The sequence below is a fragment of the Papaver somniferum genome, chromosome 6, assembly GCF_003573695.1.
Source record: "Papaver somniferum cultivar HN1 chromosome 6, ASM357369v1, whole genome shotgun sequence".
Lineage (NCBI taxonomy): Eukaryota > Viridiplantae > Streptophyta > Magnoliopsida > Ranunculales > Papaveraceae > Papaver > Papaver somniferum.
In genome coordinates this window covers 89,252,210-89,269,925 of record NC_039363.1, presented here as the reverse complement: position 1 = coordinate 89,269,925, position 17,716 = coordinate 89,252,210, and the positions used below count along the sequence as shown (strand labels likewise).

The following is a 17,716-nucleotide window of genomic DNA, read 5'->3' as shown; positions in this document are numbered from 1 at the left end:
GAAAGTCATTTCAATATGGTTAATTCTCAGAGACCTTGGTATGCTTGTGGTCATCTAATGGTTCTCAAAGTTGTTCCCCCAAATGGCTGGCCAACAAATCATCAAGTCTCGTTTACTGAAGAACTGTTTTGGCTCATCCTGTGCAATATCCCTAAGGAGTGTATTGAATTTGAAGATCTCCGGAATTCTCAATATGGGAGAATTAGTAGAAGCCCAAACACCTTACGAAAACCATCCTTTAAAGAAGAATTTTATGGTCTGTGTTAGAGTTTGTGTTCAAAAATCCCTACTAACTGGCATCCCTCTCTTTACTTCGGGAAGAGATATGCATATACTATAAAGTTCCTAAGTACTTCTGTACTTCTTGTCTTGTGTTAGATCACAAAGATGCTAATTGTCCATCTTGGAAATCAAAATAAAAGTTAATTCAAGAAGCATCCACCTCAAGCTCAAAATATGTTCTCCCCGCTGTCTCGAAGTTAATGATGCCAAGAGATCAAGATGCTCAACTTTCTCTACCAAATTCCAATCTGGTGATTCAAGATACCATCATGTCTCTAGCTGAAGTAGTACATGAAACTCAAGTTGATGATGTTATTGATCATGATAGTACCAAAGGTAAAGCTAAGGTATTAGCTCAAAGTTCCGAGAATGTGACTCAAAAAGGAGTAGCTAATAATTTCCAGATGGGCCCATTTGTTAATCGATCCTCTGCTTTGAAGATTTTTGATGTTGGGCATGTCCAACAGAGCTCTCCTCTTCTGAACAACGAGATTCCAATCATATTTAAACAAGTTACAACCCAGAATGTCACAGTTCAAAAATTCAAGTATCCCTTCTGAATCGTTAAATTGGGAACCGATTCAAACCACCAACTCGTCCAGAAGGTTCAAAACGGCGTCTGCTTCGACAAACCAACCTGCTATTTCTCGAGAAGAAGTTATTTATGCTGCTGCGGAGCATGATGTTTTGTCCAACCTTAAAAGGAAAATTAACCCAAGAGCTGATTTGAGAAAACATACCAGAGCTAGTAACTCTACTTTAGCTAGCATTGTAGTAATCCCAAATCAATAAGATGTGTCTGAACCTGATTATTCAACTCTTTGTCCTCCTATTACCAAATTGGGAGATCTCCCTGCCATTAACCTCTCCAACTGTACTCTCAATACCCATTCTCTGGTTGACCCCTATGGTAGCTATAATGTGCCTGTTGATGATACTCCAAGCAACGGTGGTGTCCGCAATGATTCCCTTCATGAGGCTGCTTCTCTGAATCTAGGTTCTACCTAGGAGACTAATCAAATTGGTGGTTATAATAATTCTGCTCTTGATGTTGGTTCTGCATCCACCACTCAGGTAAACTCAAATCCTTCTCCCCTATTATTGATCCCACTAATACTGCTATAAATTCCAATCCTTTTCCTGTTAATAATATGAATGTGCTTGGATGGAATATTAGAGGATTGGGTAAGAAAACAACTAGTAAGGAACTTAACTTGTTGTGTAGAAACATTAACCCTAATATTATCTTTCTATCGGAAACCAAGATGAATAAAGACTTGGCTGCTAGAAGAATAAAAATTTTTGGATTCCCTTGCACTTTTAATGTCCCAAGTATTAGTAGAAGTGGTGGTCTTGTCCTTGCTTGTAATAAGGAAATTCAACTCAATATTCTATCTTCTAGTTTGAGGGGCATTTATGTTACTACTACTGATACTATCCACTTCAAAGTGTGTCACTTACATTTCATATATGGTGAACCTAATAGCAGTCTTAGAAAATCTTTTTGGGAAGATCAATGTCAGTTACCTAAACCACCTTTAGACGAACCTGTTTTCTTTATATGTGACTTTAATGCTCTGCTAGGTACTAAGGATAAAAATGGTGGCTTAGAAGTTGATGATTCTGACTTTCTCAATCTCAGAAATTTTTGTGATACTTTTGATTTGCATGATCCTGGTTTCTCTGGCCCTAGATTTACTTGGTCTAATATGCAACAAGGTCCTGATCTTATTCTTGAACGTCTTGATAGGTGTCTAATTAATCTCATTGCTGAAACTTTGTTCCCTAAACTGTGTGTTAATAATTTGTCCAGAGATTCTTCTGATCATTGTCCTACGCATATTGGTTTTAACTACGATGATGTTTGCATGCCTAGGCCTTTTCATCTCATGGCTATGTGGGTAGAGGATCCCATTTGTAGAGATATTATTGCCAACTCTTGGTCTGTTAATGTGGTGGGATCCACTGCCTATAAGCTCAAAGAAAAACCTTTAAATACAAAAAAAAGGTCTTCGTGATTGGAACAAGTCTTCCTTTGGCAATATCCAAACTAATATTTCTACTACTAGGAGGGAACTTGGTGATACCCAAACCATAGCTCCTATAGATTGTAAAGTCATCTCTAGACTCAAAGCTAGATTGGAATATCTCTACAATTTGGAAGAACTCTATTGGAAAGATAAATCCAGAGAGGTTTGGCTCATGGAAGGTGATATAAATTCACCATATTTTCATAGAGTCACCCTTTTCAGGAGAAATAAAAATGATATTAGTTGGATTAAAAATGCTGCTGGTACTATTCTAACTGATAGACATAGCATTAACACATCTTTTATTGACCATTTCAAAACTTTGTACTCTTCAAACCCCCAACAATTCCAGGATGAAATCCTTCTTGATCTTCCTGTTAAATTTTTTGAGAATGATAATTCTTATATAAACTCTCCCCTCACTGCGGAGGAGATTAAAAATGTTGTTTTCCAAATGGGTGGTGAAAAAGCCCCTGGCCTTGATGGTTTTACTGATCTGTTCTATCAAAAATATTGGGATATTGTGGGAGAAGCTGTTGTTGATATGACTCAAACTTGCTTCAAAACTTAAAATGTTGCTAAAGTTTTAATCATGCTAACATAGATCTTATTCCCAAAGTCCCTCTAGCTGAGTTGGTCTCCCAATACAGACCCATAGGACTTTGTAACTTTATTTATAATATCCTTTCTAAAACTCTAGCTAACAGATTAAAACCCTTTATGAATAATATCATTTCCCAAAACCAAAGTACCTTTGTCCCTAAACAAAAGTATTTCTGATAACATGCTTCTTGTGAATGAGGCCATCTATGTTGTCAATCATCATGATAAAGCTATTGATATTGCTTCCATCGAGCTTGACATGTCTAAGGCCTATGATAAGCTGGAATGGTCTTTTATTGAAAAAGTTTTGAAAAAAATGTGTCTCTCTGATCACTGGGTTAAACTCATAAATCAGTGTGTCTCCACTGTCTCTTATTGTGTTCTCCTTAATGGTAGCCCTACTGGTCTTATCAAGCCAGAAAGAGGCTGAAGACAAGGAGACCCTCTGTCTCCTTATCTTTACATCATTTGCTCTGAGGCGTTGTCCTCTTACGTTGATGCTCTAACTAGAAAAGGATTGGTTGAAGGCATAAAGTTGTATAAAAATGCTCCTACTATGACACACCTTCTATTTACTGATGATTCCTTGCTATTTTCTAAAGCTACTATTGAGGGCTTACAAACTATCAACGAGTACCTTCAAAAGTACTGCTTGGCCTCTGGTCAAAATTAATTTTGACAAGTCTGATATCCTGTTTAGCAAAAAAATCCCAGAACATCTCGAACTGCAGCTCTCTAATATCCTTGATATTAGTAATAAGGATCTAGGAGAAAAATATTTGGGTACTCCTACAACTTTTAAAGCCTCTAAAATCCAAACCCATATGGGTATTCTCCAGGTTATTGATGCTAGAATCTCTATCTGGATCCATAAGCTTCTTTCCCAAGCTGCGAGAACTATTTTAATAAAGTATATTGGTCAGGCCATCCCTCTTTATCAAATGGGAGCTTTCCTTATCCCCAAATACCTTTGTAGGAAAATGGATTCTCATCTCTATAAATTTTGGTGGGGGGAAACTTTTGACCCAAAAGATAGAAAACTTCATCTTTTGGGTTGGGACATTCTTTGCTCTCCTAAGTATGAAGGAGGCCTTGGTTTTAGAAAAGCTGAGCTCAATAATCTTGCTATGCTTGCCAGGAATGCATGGAGGATAATTGAGAACCCTGATTGTCTGCTAGCTTCTACTCTGAAAGCTAGATATTTTCCTAGAACTGATTTTTTAAATGCCAAGTGTCCTGCCAATTATTCTTGGACTTGGAAATGTTTACATGCCATTTAAGAGCTTATCAAACCTTTTATCACTTGGATTGTTGGAGATGGTCAATTTATTGACCCTTGGTGTGACAAATGAATTCCTTCTTTAGGATCTACTGTCCCCAACCCTTTGGTGCCTACAGATCCAACCATAAAAGTTTCTTATTTTATTAATCCTATTACCAGATCTTGGGATGTTGACAAATTAAACACCCACTTTGATGATGCTTCTGCTAAGAAGATTTTCACTATTCCCTTAAGCCAGTGTTGCACTCCTTATATGAGGGCATGGGATCTTTCAAAGAATGGTATATTTACCTCTAAATATGCTTACTTGGGACTTCGAGGGCTCAGGCCTTCCCCTTGTAGTGCTCTTTGGAAGTGTATTTGGAAAATTAATGTTCCTTATAGAATTCAAGTTTTCAGCTAGAAAGCTGCTAGAAATGCCTTACTTGCTAGAACTGTCCTTCATACTAGAATGCCTATGAGTTCTGTTGATTTTACAAGATGTAATGACCCTTCTGAATCGATTATGCATGCCTTAGTTCTTTGCCCTTTTGCTAGTCGTGTTTGGTTCTTATCTTCTTTTTGGGTCAACACTCAGGCTTTTAGTACTAAATCTTTCATGGATTAGATGTTATTCTGGTTAGTTAATCTTGTCTCTAAACTCCCAGATGGGGATCAATGTCTCTTTGTTGCTATCCTTTGGTCCTTATGAAAAAATAGAAATAACATAGTGTGTCAGAACATCAAGGAGAATTACATTGCTGTTGTGATGAGAGCCAAAGGCATGTTATTAACTAGAAAATCAACTATTATTGTTTCCACTATGGTCCCTGGTAATATAAGTGACAAATGGATTCCCCCACCAACTGGATGGATAAAATGCAATACAAATGGAGCTTATGATGATATTTCTGGGAATAATGGTGCAGGCTTTGTGATGAGGGACTTCACCAACACTGCTTACTTTTGTGCCTCCATTGTTTTTCAAGTTGAGTCTGCTGAATAAGCTGAAGCCATGGCTACTTGGGCGGCCTTACAAAAAGCTGTGGAGCAAAAGCTTACTCATCTAATCATAGAAAGTGATGCTCGGAATCTAATCAATCAATTTTCTGCTGGAGTGTTTGATGGGAACTCTAGAACGGATGCTATCTTTAAGGATATTCAGTTTTTTTCTTCCAAGTTTGTAGCTTGTTTATTTATCTTTCAGCCACGCACTTGTAATTTTGTGGCTCATGAACTTCCCCTTTGGACTAAGACGAACAATTCTACTATGTACTGGTCTGTTCCTCCAACATGGCTGATGTCTTTTGTTGAGGGGATCATTAGCCTTCTTGAAGGCCTTTGATTATAAAGAAAAAAGACAAAAAAAAGAATGGTAGCAAATGGGTTTCTACCACGGAAGCCGACGTCCTATTTCCTACCATCACATGAATTCCAACGGGGACGTCAACGGGAAAGACGTGTAAATTTTCAGTAAGCACTGGGCTTGTGAATTCTTTTTGGCCCAGAACTCCTGCACTTTATTTCGTTATAAACTTTGTGGCAGTTTGTGCTTTGAGGTCGTTTGAAGTGCAGTGTAGAAGTACATTTCTAGGGTTTTGAAAGATTTTGTTAGGGTTTCTTGCTCCCTTCTTCCGATCAATCTCAATTTCTTTGAAATCAATGGCAAGTGAAAGAAAGAAACAGATAATAACCCGACCAGAAACACAGAATACAGTTGTGATTTCAAAGAAGAAGAAAGTCGGAAATGATGGTGATTCCGAAGAATTCAGTAATTTTCTATGTCTTCCTCATGATATTATCTTAAATGATATAATAACTAGAGTACCTATTGATAGTTTGATGTGATTCAAATGTGTGTGCAAGTTGTGGCTTAATTTAATCTCCACTGATTATGAATTTATCAATATGCATGCTCATCGAACTGGTACTCATGGGTTTGGGTTTATGTATCTTTCATTAAGTTATACTGATGATGTAGATAGAGAAATTGATGATGCTAATGGTGTTATCAAATCTGATGGTATTGGTTTCTGTAATATGGATAGGAAAGAAAACAAGGTTTATCATTTTAAACCAGAAACTGGTTTCGTAAACAGCAAACTAGTAATTCGACATTCGCTGAATGGTTTAGTTCTTTTATCTCGCCACGGAGATACTTTTGGTTTTACTCATCATGTTATTAATCCAATTACTGGTAATTTAGTTGAGCTTCCTGTTTTAAATGATATAGTTCATAGAATGTCAGGTTTTCATTTGCACCTAGCTTATGATGCCGCCGCTGAAAAGTATAAAGTCGTTTGCTTTTATAAAAGGAAGAGATACTGTATTTTCAAGATTGTTACAGTAGATGTTAAAGTGATTCTTGGAGGAATGTCGTTGCTCTATCGTCTCCTTGTTTACTGGATGATTATGAGGCGGTGTTTGCTAATGGAATTGGTTGACTCATGATAGATATCCTATGAGTGGTTGTAAAGTTGATCAGGGTAAAACTATTAGTCTTGATGTTAGTAAAGAACAATTTTATACGCTAGATTACCCGAATGGAGTTTCGGATGTATGTCAACTATTGGAGATGGGAGGATCGGTTTGTTTCCTTGAATATGAGTCCACTGGGAAGATAAAATATTGGGTTTTGAAGGAGCATGAGGAGAACCAGAGAAAACAAAATCAACATAATGAATGGTTAGAGTATAATATTGAGATATTACAGAATAATGATGTACCGAAACTCTTCCATAATTTCAAAAGCAATAATTGTGTTGGAATCATTAAGAATCCCACACATAAGATCATATTTTGGAATACCAATGTGCGCATACTTGATGGACCAGACGAGAGGGGGTTTATTAGTTTTTACACTCCCGAGGTCTACAGTTATGATGTTGAATTGAAAACGTCTGAATTCATCTCTCAGCATAGAGGGATATTTGTGAAGTGGGATCTCAACTCCGTTGCGCACTTTCAATCAACCTTTGCTGGTATGTACTTGAGATATTTTAATGCTATGGTTCTAGTTTTGCAAGTTCTTATGTACCTAATCATGCTCTTTCTTCATTTGCTTGTTTTTTGACATTCTTCTTATTTATGATTCGATTAAAAAAAGAAGTAATTGTGATCCTGTGGGTTCAAATATAAACAGTTGTTAGCTACACGGTGCTGTTATATCAAGGCATGGACAGAGAAATGAAATTAGCTACTATAATAAGTGGTAGGTTAGAAGAACCCTGTAAATCAAGTAAATGCTGAGAACAAATTTAGTTTGCGAATGAAATCATGGCCATGCTCACTGTTGCAGCAGTTAAGGTAAGGGTAGTTAAAAAAAAATGAAAAGAAGTGTCATTTATCATTGTTAGAATGCATGAATAGAACAAATGGAGACTGCTATTTGGTAGAGACTGCTTCACCTAGGAGACTGCTTTACGAAGGCTACCTTTTCTTTAGAGTGCTATTTGGTAGAGACTGCTTTACCTAAGAGATGGAAACAAATGGAGAAACCTGGTCTTACGAACCATGAAAAAAACATGATAGTCCGTGAATTCAAATAGCATGTGTATGCTTTAAAATTAGATGACAGTTTTGGTTGAGATTGTACTCTCTAGTCATTGTAACTGCATTGTAGTTTCTTTTGTAGATACTGATTTATTTTTATTTTTTTGTTAAAGCCCATATGGTAAACATTGTTTTTATAGTGTTAGTTTATATTAGATAATAGCTTACTTTAGCACATAAAAATCCAGTACCAACATCTGCTATTGCTTTGTGATTCATATGTTTCGAATCCGACATGGAAGTTGGAGCATGAATTTTTCATAGATGCATGAAACTGTATTTTTGTGTTTGGTATGTAGCCGTTACTAAAGAATAATTCATCCCTCCATTCTCATAATAATGACAGTTATAAGGTCTTTATAAATGGTTCGGAATGTCGAGATGGTGATATTGTAATTCTAATTAATGTTTGACATTTCAGGTAGTTCGATGGAGAGAACAACTACAGATAAGTGAATGAAAAAAGCAGCAGGCATGCAGAATCTCTAAGCCTGGTCACTGCAATACATTGAACTCAAGAGACGGGCATTAGGAGGAAGCTTGAATGTAGCACATGACCGTACATTTAACATTTAATTTAGAATTGGACCTCCAAGTCTGTTGGAAGACCCTATAATCAGGAGACTGTTCCTCTTGCAGAAGATTGTATAAGCAGGAATCTTAACGGAAGTTTGATTTAGAATGCTTCTGTCATCTTGTTTGAATATCCTGTAGCAGAAGACAATTTTTAGTACTCTTGTTTGTAAACTGTGTAACTGGTACTTTTGTGTTTGGCATGAAAAAGGGACATGTCTTTTGAATTGCTTGCATGTTCCATTGCTTGGTCTTATATATAGTCAATGAATGTTCAAAGTAAGAATCTAAACAAAACTTTGCATTAGATTACTTTTATCTTGTTGCTCGAAAATTCTGAAGCTCGAGAGAGTTTGTAATACACTCTAGTTAACTAGATTTCTGGTTTCTTGGCTTTGACCGGAAAAAATGTGATTGCTCACAGGTTCCGTCGGTTGATTTCATTTTGTTCCTCCATCAGATTTGTAACGTTACGTTCCAATGTTTAGTGAGCATGGCCATCGGGATTGGGCTTGTGATTGGCCCAGAGCTCTTGAAATTACAACTTTCGTAATAAACTGTGCTGTCGTTTAGGGCTGTAGGAGTGTTTACAGTAACAAGATGGAGTGGAAGAGAATTTCTAGGGTTTGAAAGATTCTGTAGAGTTTCTTTGGTACTTCGTTCTTCCAATCAATCTCAATTGCAATTCTGTGAAATCGATGGCAAGTAAAAGACGGAAGCAGATTATAACTCAACCAGAAACACAGGATACAGTGATGATTTCAAAGAAGACGAAAGCCGGAAATGATGGTGATTCCGAAGAAATCAGTAATTCTATATCTCTTCCTCATGATCTTGTCATAAATGATATACTAACGAGAGTACCTGTTGACAGTTTGATGCGATTCAAATGTGTATGCAAATTGTGGCTTAATTTAATCTCCAATGATGCTAAATTTATGAATATGCATGCTCGTAAAAGTGGTACTCATGGGTTTGGGTTGATGTATCTTTCATCAAGTTATACTGGTGATGATAGTAGAGTAGGTAGAAAAATTGATGAATTTAATGGTGTTATCAAATCTGATGGTATTGTTTTCTGTAATATTGATAAGAAAGAAAAAAAGGTTTTTCATTTTAAGCCTCAAACTGGTTTGGTAAACAGGAAAATAGTTATTCGACATTCGCTCAATGGTTTAGTTCTTTTATCTCGCCAAGAAGATACTTTTGGTTTTACTCATCATGTTTTTAATCCAATTACTGGTAATTTACTTGAGCTTCCTGTTCTAAATGATATTGCCCGTAGAGTGTCAGGTTTTTATTTGCACCTAGCTTATGATACAGCCGCTGGAAAGTATAAAGTTGTTTGCTTTTATAAAAGGATGAGAGAATTAATTTTCAAGATTGTTACTGTAGATGTTAGAAGTGGTTCTTGGAGGAATATCGTTGCTCTATCGTCTCCTTGTTTACTGGATGATTATGAGGCGGTGTTTGCTAATGGATCTTTAAATTGGTTGACTCATGACAGATATGGTACGGGTGGTTATAAAGCTGATCAGGGTAAAATTCTTTGTCTTGATGTTAGTGAAGAAAAGTTTTATACGATTGATTACCCGAAAGGAGTTCCCGATAAATGTCAGCTATTGGAGATGGGAGGATCACTTTGTTTTCTTTCCTATGGGTCGACCGGGAAAATAAAATTATGGGTTTTGAAGGAGAATGGGGAGAAGCAGAGAAAAGGAAATCAATGTAATGAATGGTTAGAGTGGAATGTTGATATATTGCAGAATAATGATGTACTGAAACTCTTCCATAATTTGGACAACTTTCATTGTGTTGCAGTTGTTAAAAACCCTAAGCTTAAAATCATATTTTGGACTGCCAATCGGCGGATACTTGATGAGCCAGAAGAGAGGGGATTTAGCAGGTTTTACACTACCGAGTTCTACAGTTATGATGTTGATTTGAAAACTTTTGCTTCCATCTCTAAGCATACAGGGATATTTGTCAAATGGGATCTCAACTCCCTTGTCCACTTCAATCAACCTTTGCTGGTATGTTCTAAGATGTCTTTCCTGTAATGTTTCTCTGTCTTTGTGCACCTACTCTTTTATTTGAGATACGAAAAAGAACTATCATGTTTTTTCAATTATAAACAGGTGTTAGCTACACCATGCTGTTTTATCAAGGCATGGACAGAGAAACAAGTTCTCTGAAGTAGCTACAATAACAAATGGTAGGTTAGAAACTTATAAATCAAGTAAACGCTGAGAACATAGCTGGCGAATGAAATCTGAAGTGTGTCATTATCATTGTTAGAATGCATGAATAGAACAACATAGGATCAACATTTCACATGAAACACATGTTTTTTCTCGTGCTAGTACACCTTTTCTTTAAAGCCCTATTTGGTAGAGACTGCTTTACCTAAGAGATGGATACAAATGGAGAAAAATGGTCTTACAAACACAATTCAGGGAGCATTGTGGATACTTAGTTGTCAATTTTTGCTTAGATTGCAATCCTCGATCTCCAAATTACATTGTGGTTTGTGTTGTAGAGTGGTATTTTTTTTCCTGCATGTGTTTAATAAGGTAATCATAAGTTTCGACCCTCTGAATTCTCATTTGACTATTGCGAACTAATGAAAGGGGGGAGAAAAATTACATATGTATTGCAATATCTTTATGTATTGGCGTCATTAGACTTCTATTTTTTTTTATATGGTCTTTTTAAGTATGTAACATGTTGGCATTGGAATTCTAATGTTTAACATTGCAGGTTAGTTTGGTGGAGCCAGAAAAACTAAAGTGGAAGAAACAAGCAGTGTGCAGGCGGAACCTCCAGGCTCGTTATGCAGTGGACTAGCTGCATATTAGCAGGTTAATTTTGTAAGTGACTGCAAGGAACTCGACAGTGCACTAACTTTTTTTTCTTATACTCGTGTGGAAATATGGATATGACTGTACATTTCTCTCGAGTGTGTTGGAATTCAGTCCTTCCAAGGGTGTAACAGGATGTTATAACCAGAAGACGGATCTATTAACGAAGGAATGCTTAAGTAGGAATCTAATCAAAACTTGGTATTAGAATACTTGCATCTTCTTGCTGGGAAATTCTGAAGCTCGAGTTTGTAATACACTTTAACTGCATTTCTGATTTCTTGGCTTTGACATATGTGTAATTGCTTACAGGTTCCATCAGTTAATTTAATCATGTTTCTCCATCATATCTCTATGGTTCTTATGTCTTAAGTGAGAAGCTAAACTTTTCTAGGTACTACATTTCTATAATGTTTGTACAATCATATGACAAAAGAAATGGAGCAAATGGGTTTATTTGGCTTGATTTACCAAAAATATTTGATCAAGAATATTCGATTAGATTAAAAATGTTTGAACAATGCCCGAAGGCAGTTAACTACGACGGCACCACCAATGATTTGAAAAAGAATACCACCCATGGCAATAGGGCTGAGCAGAAAAACCGTAACCGCGGATTTCATCCGTATCCGTCTGCAAAATTGCGGGTGAAACCCAATCCGCAAGAGTTATGGGCCGGACACGGGTGAATTCTCAAATCCGCAAGCGGTGCGGTTGCGGTTGGACTTGGAAAACCGCGGATTACCCGCACCGTAGGGTAGTTAGGGGATTTAATAAAATTATATAGGATAGTATGGGAAGTGTGAGTTTTACGTATATAAGCATCGTTATCTTTCGGTGAAACCTAATAGCATCAGTTTTTTTTTTTCGAGAGGAAGAGACCTAATAGCCTCAGTTTTTCATGGCGACCTTCAATTATTCTTCTTCTCTGAGCAAATTAGTTGTTCTCTCATTTTTCTTCTTTCAGTGAAACCTAATATCCTTATGATCTAAAGTCTCTCTTGCTACCAAATTATTTGTTCTATCATTCTTCTTCTCTGAGCAGCATCAACATCAATAACTGTAAGTAGTTGTTTTTTCATTTTCATTTCTTGTGACTTTCAATGATTATTAGATGTTCTGGTGATGTTGATTTCACTTTAATTGGTTTGGAATTTTCTTAGATGTCAAAATAATTTTGAGTATGTTTGATTTAGGGTTTTTTTAAATTAGTTTTTTTCTTCCAGTTTAGAGATTTTGGGTGATTCGGTCGGTAAAGACTACAACTTCCATGAAGATATTTAGGATTTTATAAGATTATTAAACCAGTTGTTGGTGTGGATTGTCTAATTCATGTATGTTATTTATAAAACATGGCAGATCCACGAATTAGAGAGAAGAATATTCAGGAGAACAATATTTAAAATCCTTGGGTAGGCGGTGAAGCTTGTATTATCAGTGCTACAACTGTTTGGGTATGACAAGTTATTGTTGTTATTGTGCTAAATTTGTGTCTAGCGAACTAATAATTAGCTAAGTTTCTAGTAGCTTTTTTATATATATATATATATATAGATCAATGTACTTAATCTCTTAGAGTGTGTTTTCCTTGTTGTGTTCATTTAGCTAATGTGTTAAATTTGTTTGTAGATGGCTTCAAGTACTAAGGGACCTTCTATTCCTGTTGACGATCCTGATGAGAGCATGGCTACAGTTACCCCGGCAACCGTCGAGAGAATATCTACAGCTACACCATCATCTCTGGTTGAAGTTTCAAAGCCTCCTAAAGCTTCTGGTAAGAAGCAATCAGACTGCTGGCAACATTTTGATAAGCGCCTTGATCTTAAGCCACCTAAAGTTCAGTGCAAGCATTGTAAAAGGAAGTTTTTTCATGGGGTAAAGACGATATAGGGGGTTCTAACTCTCATGGAACAACAAAAATGAACAACCATATAAAGCAAAGAAGTTGTCCTAACTACACTCCACCTGGACAACAGCAGTTAGCCTTTCTCCACGGGTGGTCGTGTTCTTGATGAGTTTCGAAGTTCCATGCTGCCAAAAACAGTCCAAGCACTGATCTGTGCTCAAAATTGGCTTCTAGATAAACCAATCAATCTCGAGGAGATGATAGAAGCGGTTGAAAAAATTGACTTAGGTAAATCTCAAACCTTGCTTCCTTTGTTTTTGCATCTTTCTCTTAGTCTCTTTGTTTGTTTCTTTGTTCTTTTTAAATTTGTTCTGCAAATGTTTAGTTGTTGAGATACTGAACTTATTGTTATGTGGATGCAGCAGTTAGGGTTAAGCAGATGTGGTTATGTTATACTAACTTCATATGTGAGTTTTCAGTATTTAAGATTGCAAACTGTGAATTTCCGTGTGTTTCCATGCATTACATTGGTGTATCCTTGTTTGTAACATAGACGGATGAAGATTTGGTATTTCTGTGCATAATCTGTATAATGTATCGACCCCTTTGTTTCTACATCTAATTATATAAATCACACTCTATAACCAAGTTTTGTCCTCCGTTTGCATTATCGGTATTTAGGAGAAAGGTGCTGGTATCCAGCGAACCTCTGCAACTAGGATTCTCAATACTTGTAATTTCAATGTAGCTATAACTTACAACTGTTTAGTGTTTACTGATTATCTATAACTCCTCCTCATTTTACAGATGCGGCAAAAATATTGCAGGAAATTCCAGACATATCTATCATGGATTGAATAAACTAGTTCTTAAATCCAAGGACACTTTTTTCAGTTTTTGGCATCAGAGATTCAGATGGCTTGGCACCAGACTTGTTGCATTTGAATTAGTACTCTTTTGTGTTAATTGCTAACTATCTTCCGTCTATTGTTGCTTTTGAATTACTCAATTAGTACTCTTTTGTGTTAAGAATCATCTGTATTCTTTATTTGAAATTCTAGTTTCTAACTTTTTATACTTAGTTGTTTTTTTTTTGATGATTTTTGTGATTAAATCCGCGGTTAATCCGCAACCGGCCCGCAAAATCCGCTGATCCGCAGAGGACAAATTCGCGGGTGATTGGGCCGGTCACGGTTCAATTTTCCAAATCCGCAACTTTAACGGTTTGGTTGTGGGTGATCCCTAATCCGCATCCGTCCGTTGCTCACCCCTACGTGGCATGAATTCCAACGGGAAAGACGTGTAAATTTTCAGTAAGCACTGGGCTTGTGATTGATGTTTGGCCCAGAACTCTTGCTATTACAATCACTTTATCTCGTTCTGAACTTTGTGGCAGTTTGTGTTTTGAGGTCGGTCGTTTCATTTCTCCAGGAGTGCAGTGTAGAAGTAGATTTCTAGGGTTTGAAAGATTTTGGTAGGGTTTCTTACTTCATTCTTCAATCTCATTCTCAATCTTAATTTCTATGAAATCAATGGCAAGTAAAAGAAAGAAACAGATAAGAACTCAACCAGAAACACAGAATACAGTGATGATTTCGAAGAAGAAGAAAAAAGTCGAAAATGATGGTGATTCCGAAGGATTCAGTAATACTCTTCCTCATCTTTCTCATGATACTATTATAAATGATATACTAACCAGAGTACCTATTGATAGTTTAATGCGATTCAAATGTGTATGCAAATTGTGGCTTAATTTGATCTCCAATGATTCTGAATTTATCAATATGCATGCTCGTCGAACTGGGACTCATGGGTTTGGGTTTATATATCTTCAATTAGCTTATACTGATGATGATAGTGAAGTAGGTAGAGAAATTGATGATGTTGATGGTGTTATCAAATCTGATGGTATTGTTTTCTGTAATATTGATAAGAAAGAAAACAAGGTTATCCATTTTAAACCTGAAACTGGTTTGGGAAATAGGAAACTAGTAATTCGACATGCGCTCAATGGTTTAGTTCTTTTATCTCGCCAAGAAGATGATTTTGGTTTTACTCAACATGTTTTTAACCCAATTACTGGTTATTCAGTTCAGCTTGCTGGTGTTTATTATGCTATCACTGGTGAAAGATATTATCACCTAGCTTATGATGCAGCTGCTGGAAGAGAGAGTTTATCTTCAAACTTGTTACTGTAGGTGTTAAAGTGATTCTTGGAGGGGTGTCGTTGCTCTATCGTCTCCCCGTTTACGGGATGATTATGAGGTGGTGTTTGCTAATGGATCTTTAAATTGGTTGACTCATGATAGGTACGGTATGGGTGGTTGTAAAGCTGATCAGGGTAAAATTCTTAGTCTTGATGTTAGTAAAGAAAAATTTTATACCATGGATTACCCGAGGGGAGTTTCAGATGCATGTAAACTATTGGAGATGGGAGGATCGCTTTGTTTCTTTGACTATGAGTCCACCGGGAAGATAAAATTATGGGTTTTGAAGGAGAATGAGGAGAACCCGAGAAAACAATATCAGCATACTGAATGGTTGGAGTATAATATTGATATATTACAGAATAATGCTGTACCAAAACTCTTCCATGATTACGAAAGCAATAACTGTGTTGGACTTGTTAAGAATCCCACACTTCAGATCATATTTTGGAATATTATTTCGCACATATATGATGAGCCAGATGAGAGGGGGTTTATTAGTTGTTACAGTCCCGAGGACTACAGTTATGATGTTGAGTTGAAAACGTTTGCTTTCATCTGTGACAATATCGGGACATTTGTCAAGTGGGATCTCAACTCCCTTGTCCACTTTCAATCTACATTTTCTGGTATGTATTAAGATATCTTTAGTGTTATGTTTCCAGTTTTACAAGTTCTTGTCTACGTAATCATGCTCTTCTTTCTTGTTTTGCCTGTTTTTTGACACTCTTATTTAAGAATACGAAAAATAAGTACTATGATCAATGTGGGTTCAATTATACACAGGTGTTAGCTACACCACGCTGTTTTATTAAGGCATGACAGAGAAATAAGTTCTCTGAATTAGCTATTACAGTAAGGGGTGAGCTAGAATACCTAAAAATCAAGTAAATGGTTAGAACAGATTTATCTTGTGAAAGAAATCATGGCCGGGCACTGGTACAGCTGTTAAGATAATGATAGTTAAAAAAAATAGAAAAAAAGGTCATTATTATTGTTAGACTGCATGAATAGAACAAATGGAGACTGCTTTTTGGTAGGACTGCTTCACCCAAGAGACTGTTTTACAAAGGCTAGTGTATACCTTTTCTTTAGCATCATATTTGGTAGAGACTGCTTTACCTAAGAGATAGAAACGAATGGAGAAAAATGGTCTTACAAACACTGAACAAATATGATGCTCTGTGAATTCAAATAGCATGTGCATGCTTTAAAATTAGATGACAGTTTTGGTTTGAGAGTGTAAACCCAGTTTTTTTTAACTACATTGTAGCTTGTTTTGTAGATGACACTTTTTTTGTTTTCATTTGACTAGGCCCGTTAGGTAAGCATTTGTTTTGATCTTGTTAGTTCATAATTAGTAATAGCTTTAAAACATAAATCCAGTACAAATATTGCTTTGTGATCCGTATATTTACAATCCGGCATGGAAGTTGGATTATGATTTTTCATAGATGCATGAGACTATATATTTGTGTTCTGTATTTAGCTGTGAGAATTAGTTCTCCCTCCATTCTCATAAAAACCGCAGTTATACGGTCTCTTGTTTGTGTAAGATAGATGTTGAAATGCTGGCATTGGAATTCTAATAATGGTTTAATATTTCAGGTAGTTCGATGGGTTAGAGAACAACTACAGTGATGGAACAAGCAGGATGCAGGCAGAATCTCTAAGCTTGTTCACTGCAGTGCAGTGATCTCAGGAGCTGGACATTAGCAGGAAGCATGAATGTAGCTCATGACTGTACATTTAACTTATTTAGAACTGGTCCTTCAAGTCTTATATGGAGGATAGTATAATTATGAGACTGTTCTGCTTGCTTTAGAATGCTTTTGTCATCTTGTTTGATTACTCTGAAGCACTAGACAATCTTTAGTACTCTTGTTAGTAAACTGCCCAACTGGTATTTTTGTGTTTGGTAGGAAAAGAAGAAGTTGCATGTTCCATTGCTTGATTTTTATTTGATTCCTCCATGAGATATGTTAACCTTTTAAAGCCTTCAGTGGGAAATGATATTCAGCTAGTAGCCTAGTACATACTATTCTCAAGAGTCAAGTGTTAGAGCAACTCCAATGGGACTGGTATATCAGCTTATTTGCCAGTTTACCACCTATAGTGGGACTGGCAAACGATTATAATGGATGGACCAACCTTCAAATAAAAGGTTTTGTTCATCGCGTCTCAGGTTGAGTCGATCGACTCAATCTGGGACGACCGGTTCTATCTGCGCGGACCATTTCACATTGAGCCGAGACTCGGTTCCAGCAGACCCGCTACTCGTCTCGAACTGAGCCGGTCGGTCTTTCCTGAGCGAGCTGAGCCGACAACGGCTAGTTTCATCTAATGGCTACCAATTCTCTCCCAATAAATTCACACATTCTCCTCCTTCTACACTTAGAAATTCTTATTATTCAACATCTACAAAGATTTATAATTTCACTTCGCTCATACCTTCTACACCCACTTTATGGTTTCACTTCACTATTTGCAAGCCAAGCAGA

General features: G+C 36.6%; 4 protein-coding genes across 5 annotated transcripts; all 4 read left to right on the top strand.

Annotated features, from left to right (window-relative positions):
* Positions 1-485: 485 nt before the first annotated feature.
* Positions 486-2,883, top strand: LOC113291034. Its single transcript, XM_026540614.1, has 4 exons — positions 486-829; positions 1,197-1,279; positions 1,357-2,224; positions 2,352-2,883. Exons 1-4 carry the CDS (start codon positions 486-488, stop codon positions 2,881-2,883), a joined length of 1,827 nt encoding a protein of 608 aa, XP_026396399.1.
* Positions 2,884-5,745: 2,862 nt separating this feature from the next.
* Positions 5,746-8,584, top strand: LOC113288339. Its single transcript, XM_026537352.1, has 2 exons — positions 5,746-7,157; positions 8,150-8,584. The coding sequence occupies exons 1-2, from the start codon at positions 6,638-6,640 to the stop codon at positions 8,182-8,184; spliced, it is 555 nt and encodes a 184-aa protein (XP_026393137.1). The 5' UTR covers positions 5,746-6,637; the 3' UTR covers positions 8,185-8,584.
* A 296-nt stretch (positions 8,585-8,880) lies between these two features.
* On the top strand, positions 8,881-11,509 carry LOC113288338 (putative F-box protein At2g02030). Its single transcript, XM_026537351.1, has 2 exons — positions 8,881-10,334; positions 11,062-11,509. The coding sequence occupies exons 1-2, from the start codon at positions 9,000-9,002 to the stop codon at positions 11,146-11,148; spliced, it is 1,422 nt and encodes a 473-aa protein (XP_026393136.1). The 5' UTR covers positions 8,881-8,999; the 3' UTR covers positions 11,149-11,509.
* Positions 11,510-14,417: 2,908 nt separating this feature from the next.
* On the top strand, positions 14,418-17,155 carry LOC113288337. 2 transcript variants are annotated; one of them, XM_026537350.1, is made up of 2 exons: positions 14,418-15,844; positions 16,824-17,155. In XM_026537350.1, exons 1-2 carry the CDS (start codon positions 15,325-15,327, stop codon positions 16,838-16,840), a joined length of 537 nt encoding a protein of 178 aa, XP_026393135.1. In that variant the 5' UTR covers positions 14,418-15,324; the 3' UTR covers positions 16,841-17,155. Both variants share the same exon structure in this region; 1 of them encodes a protein (XP_026393135.1).
* Positions 17,156-17,716: the final 561 nt, after the last annotated feature.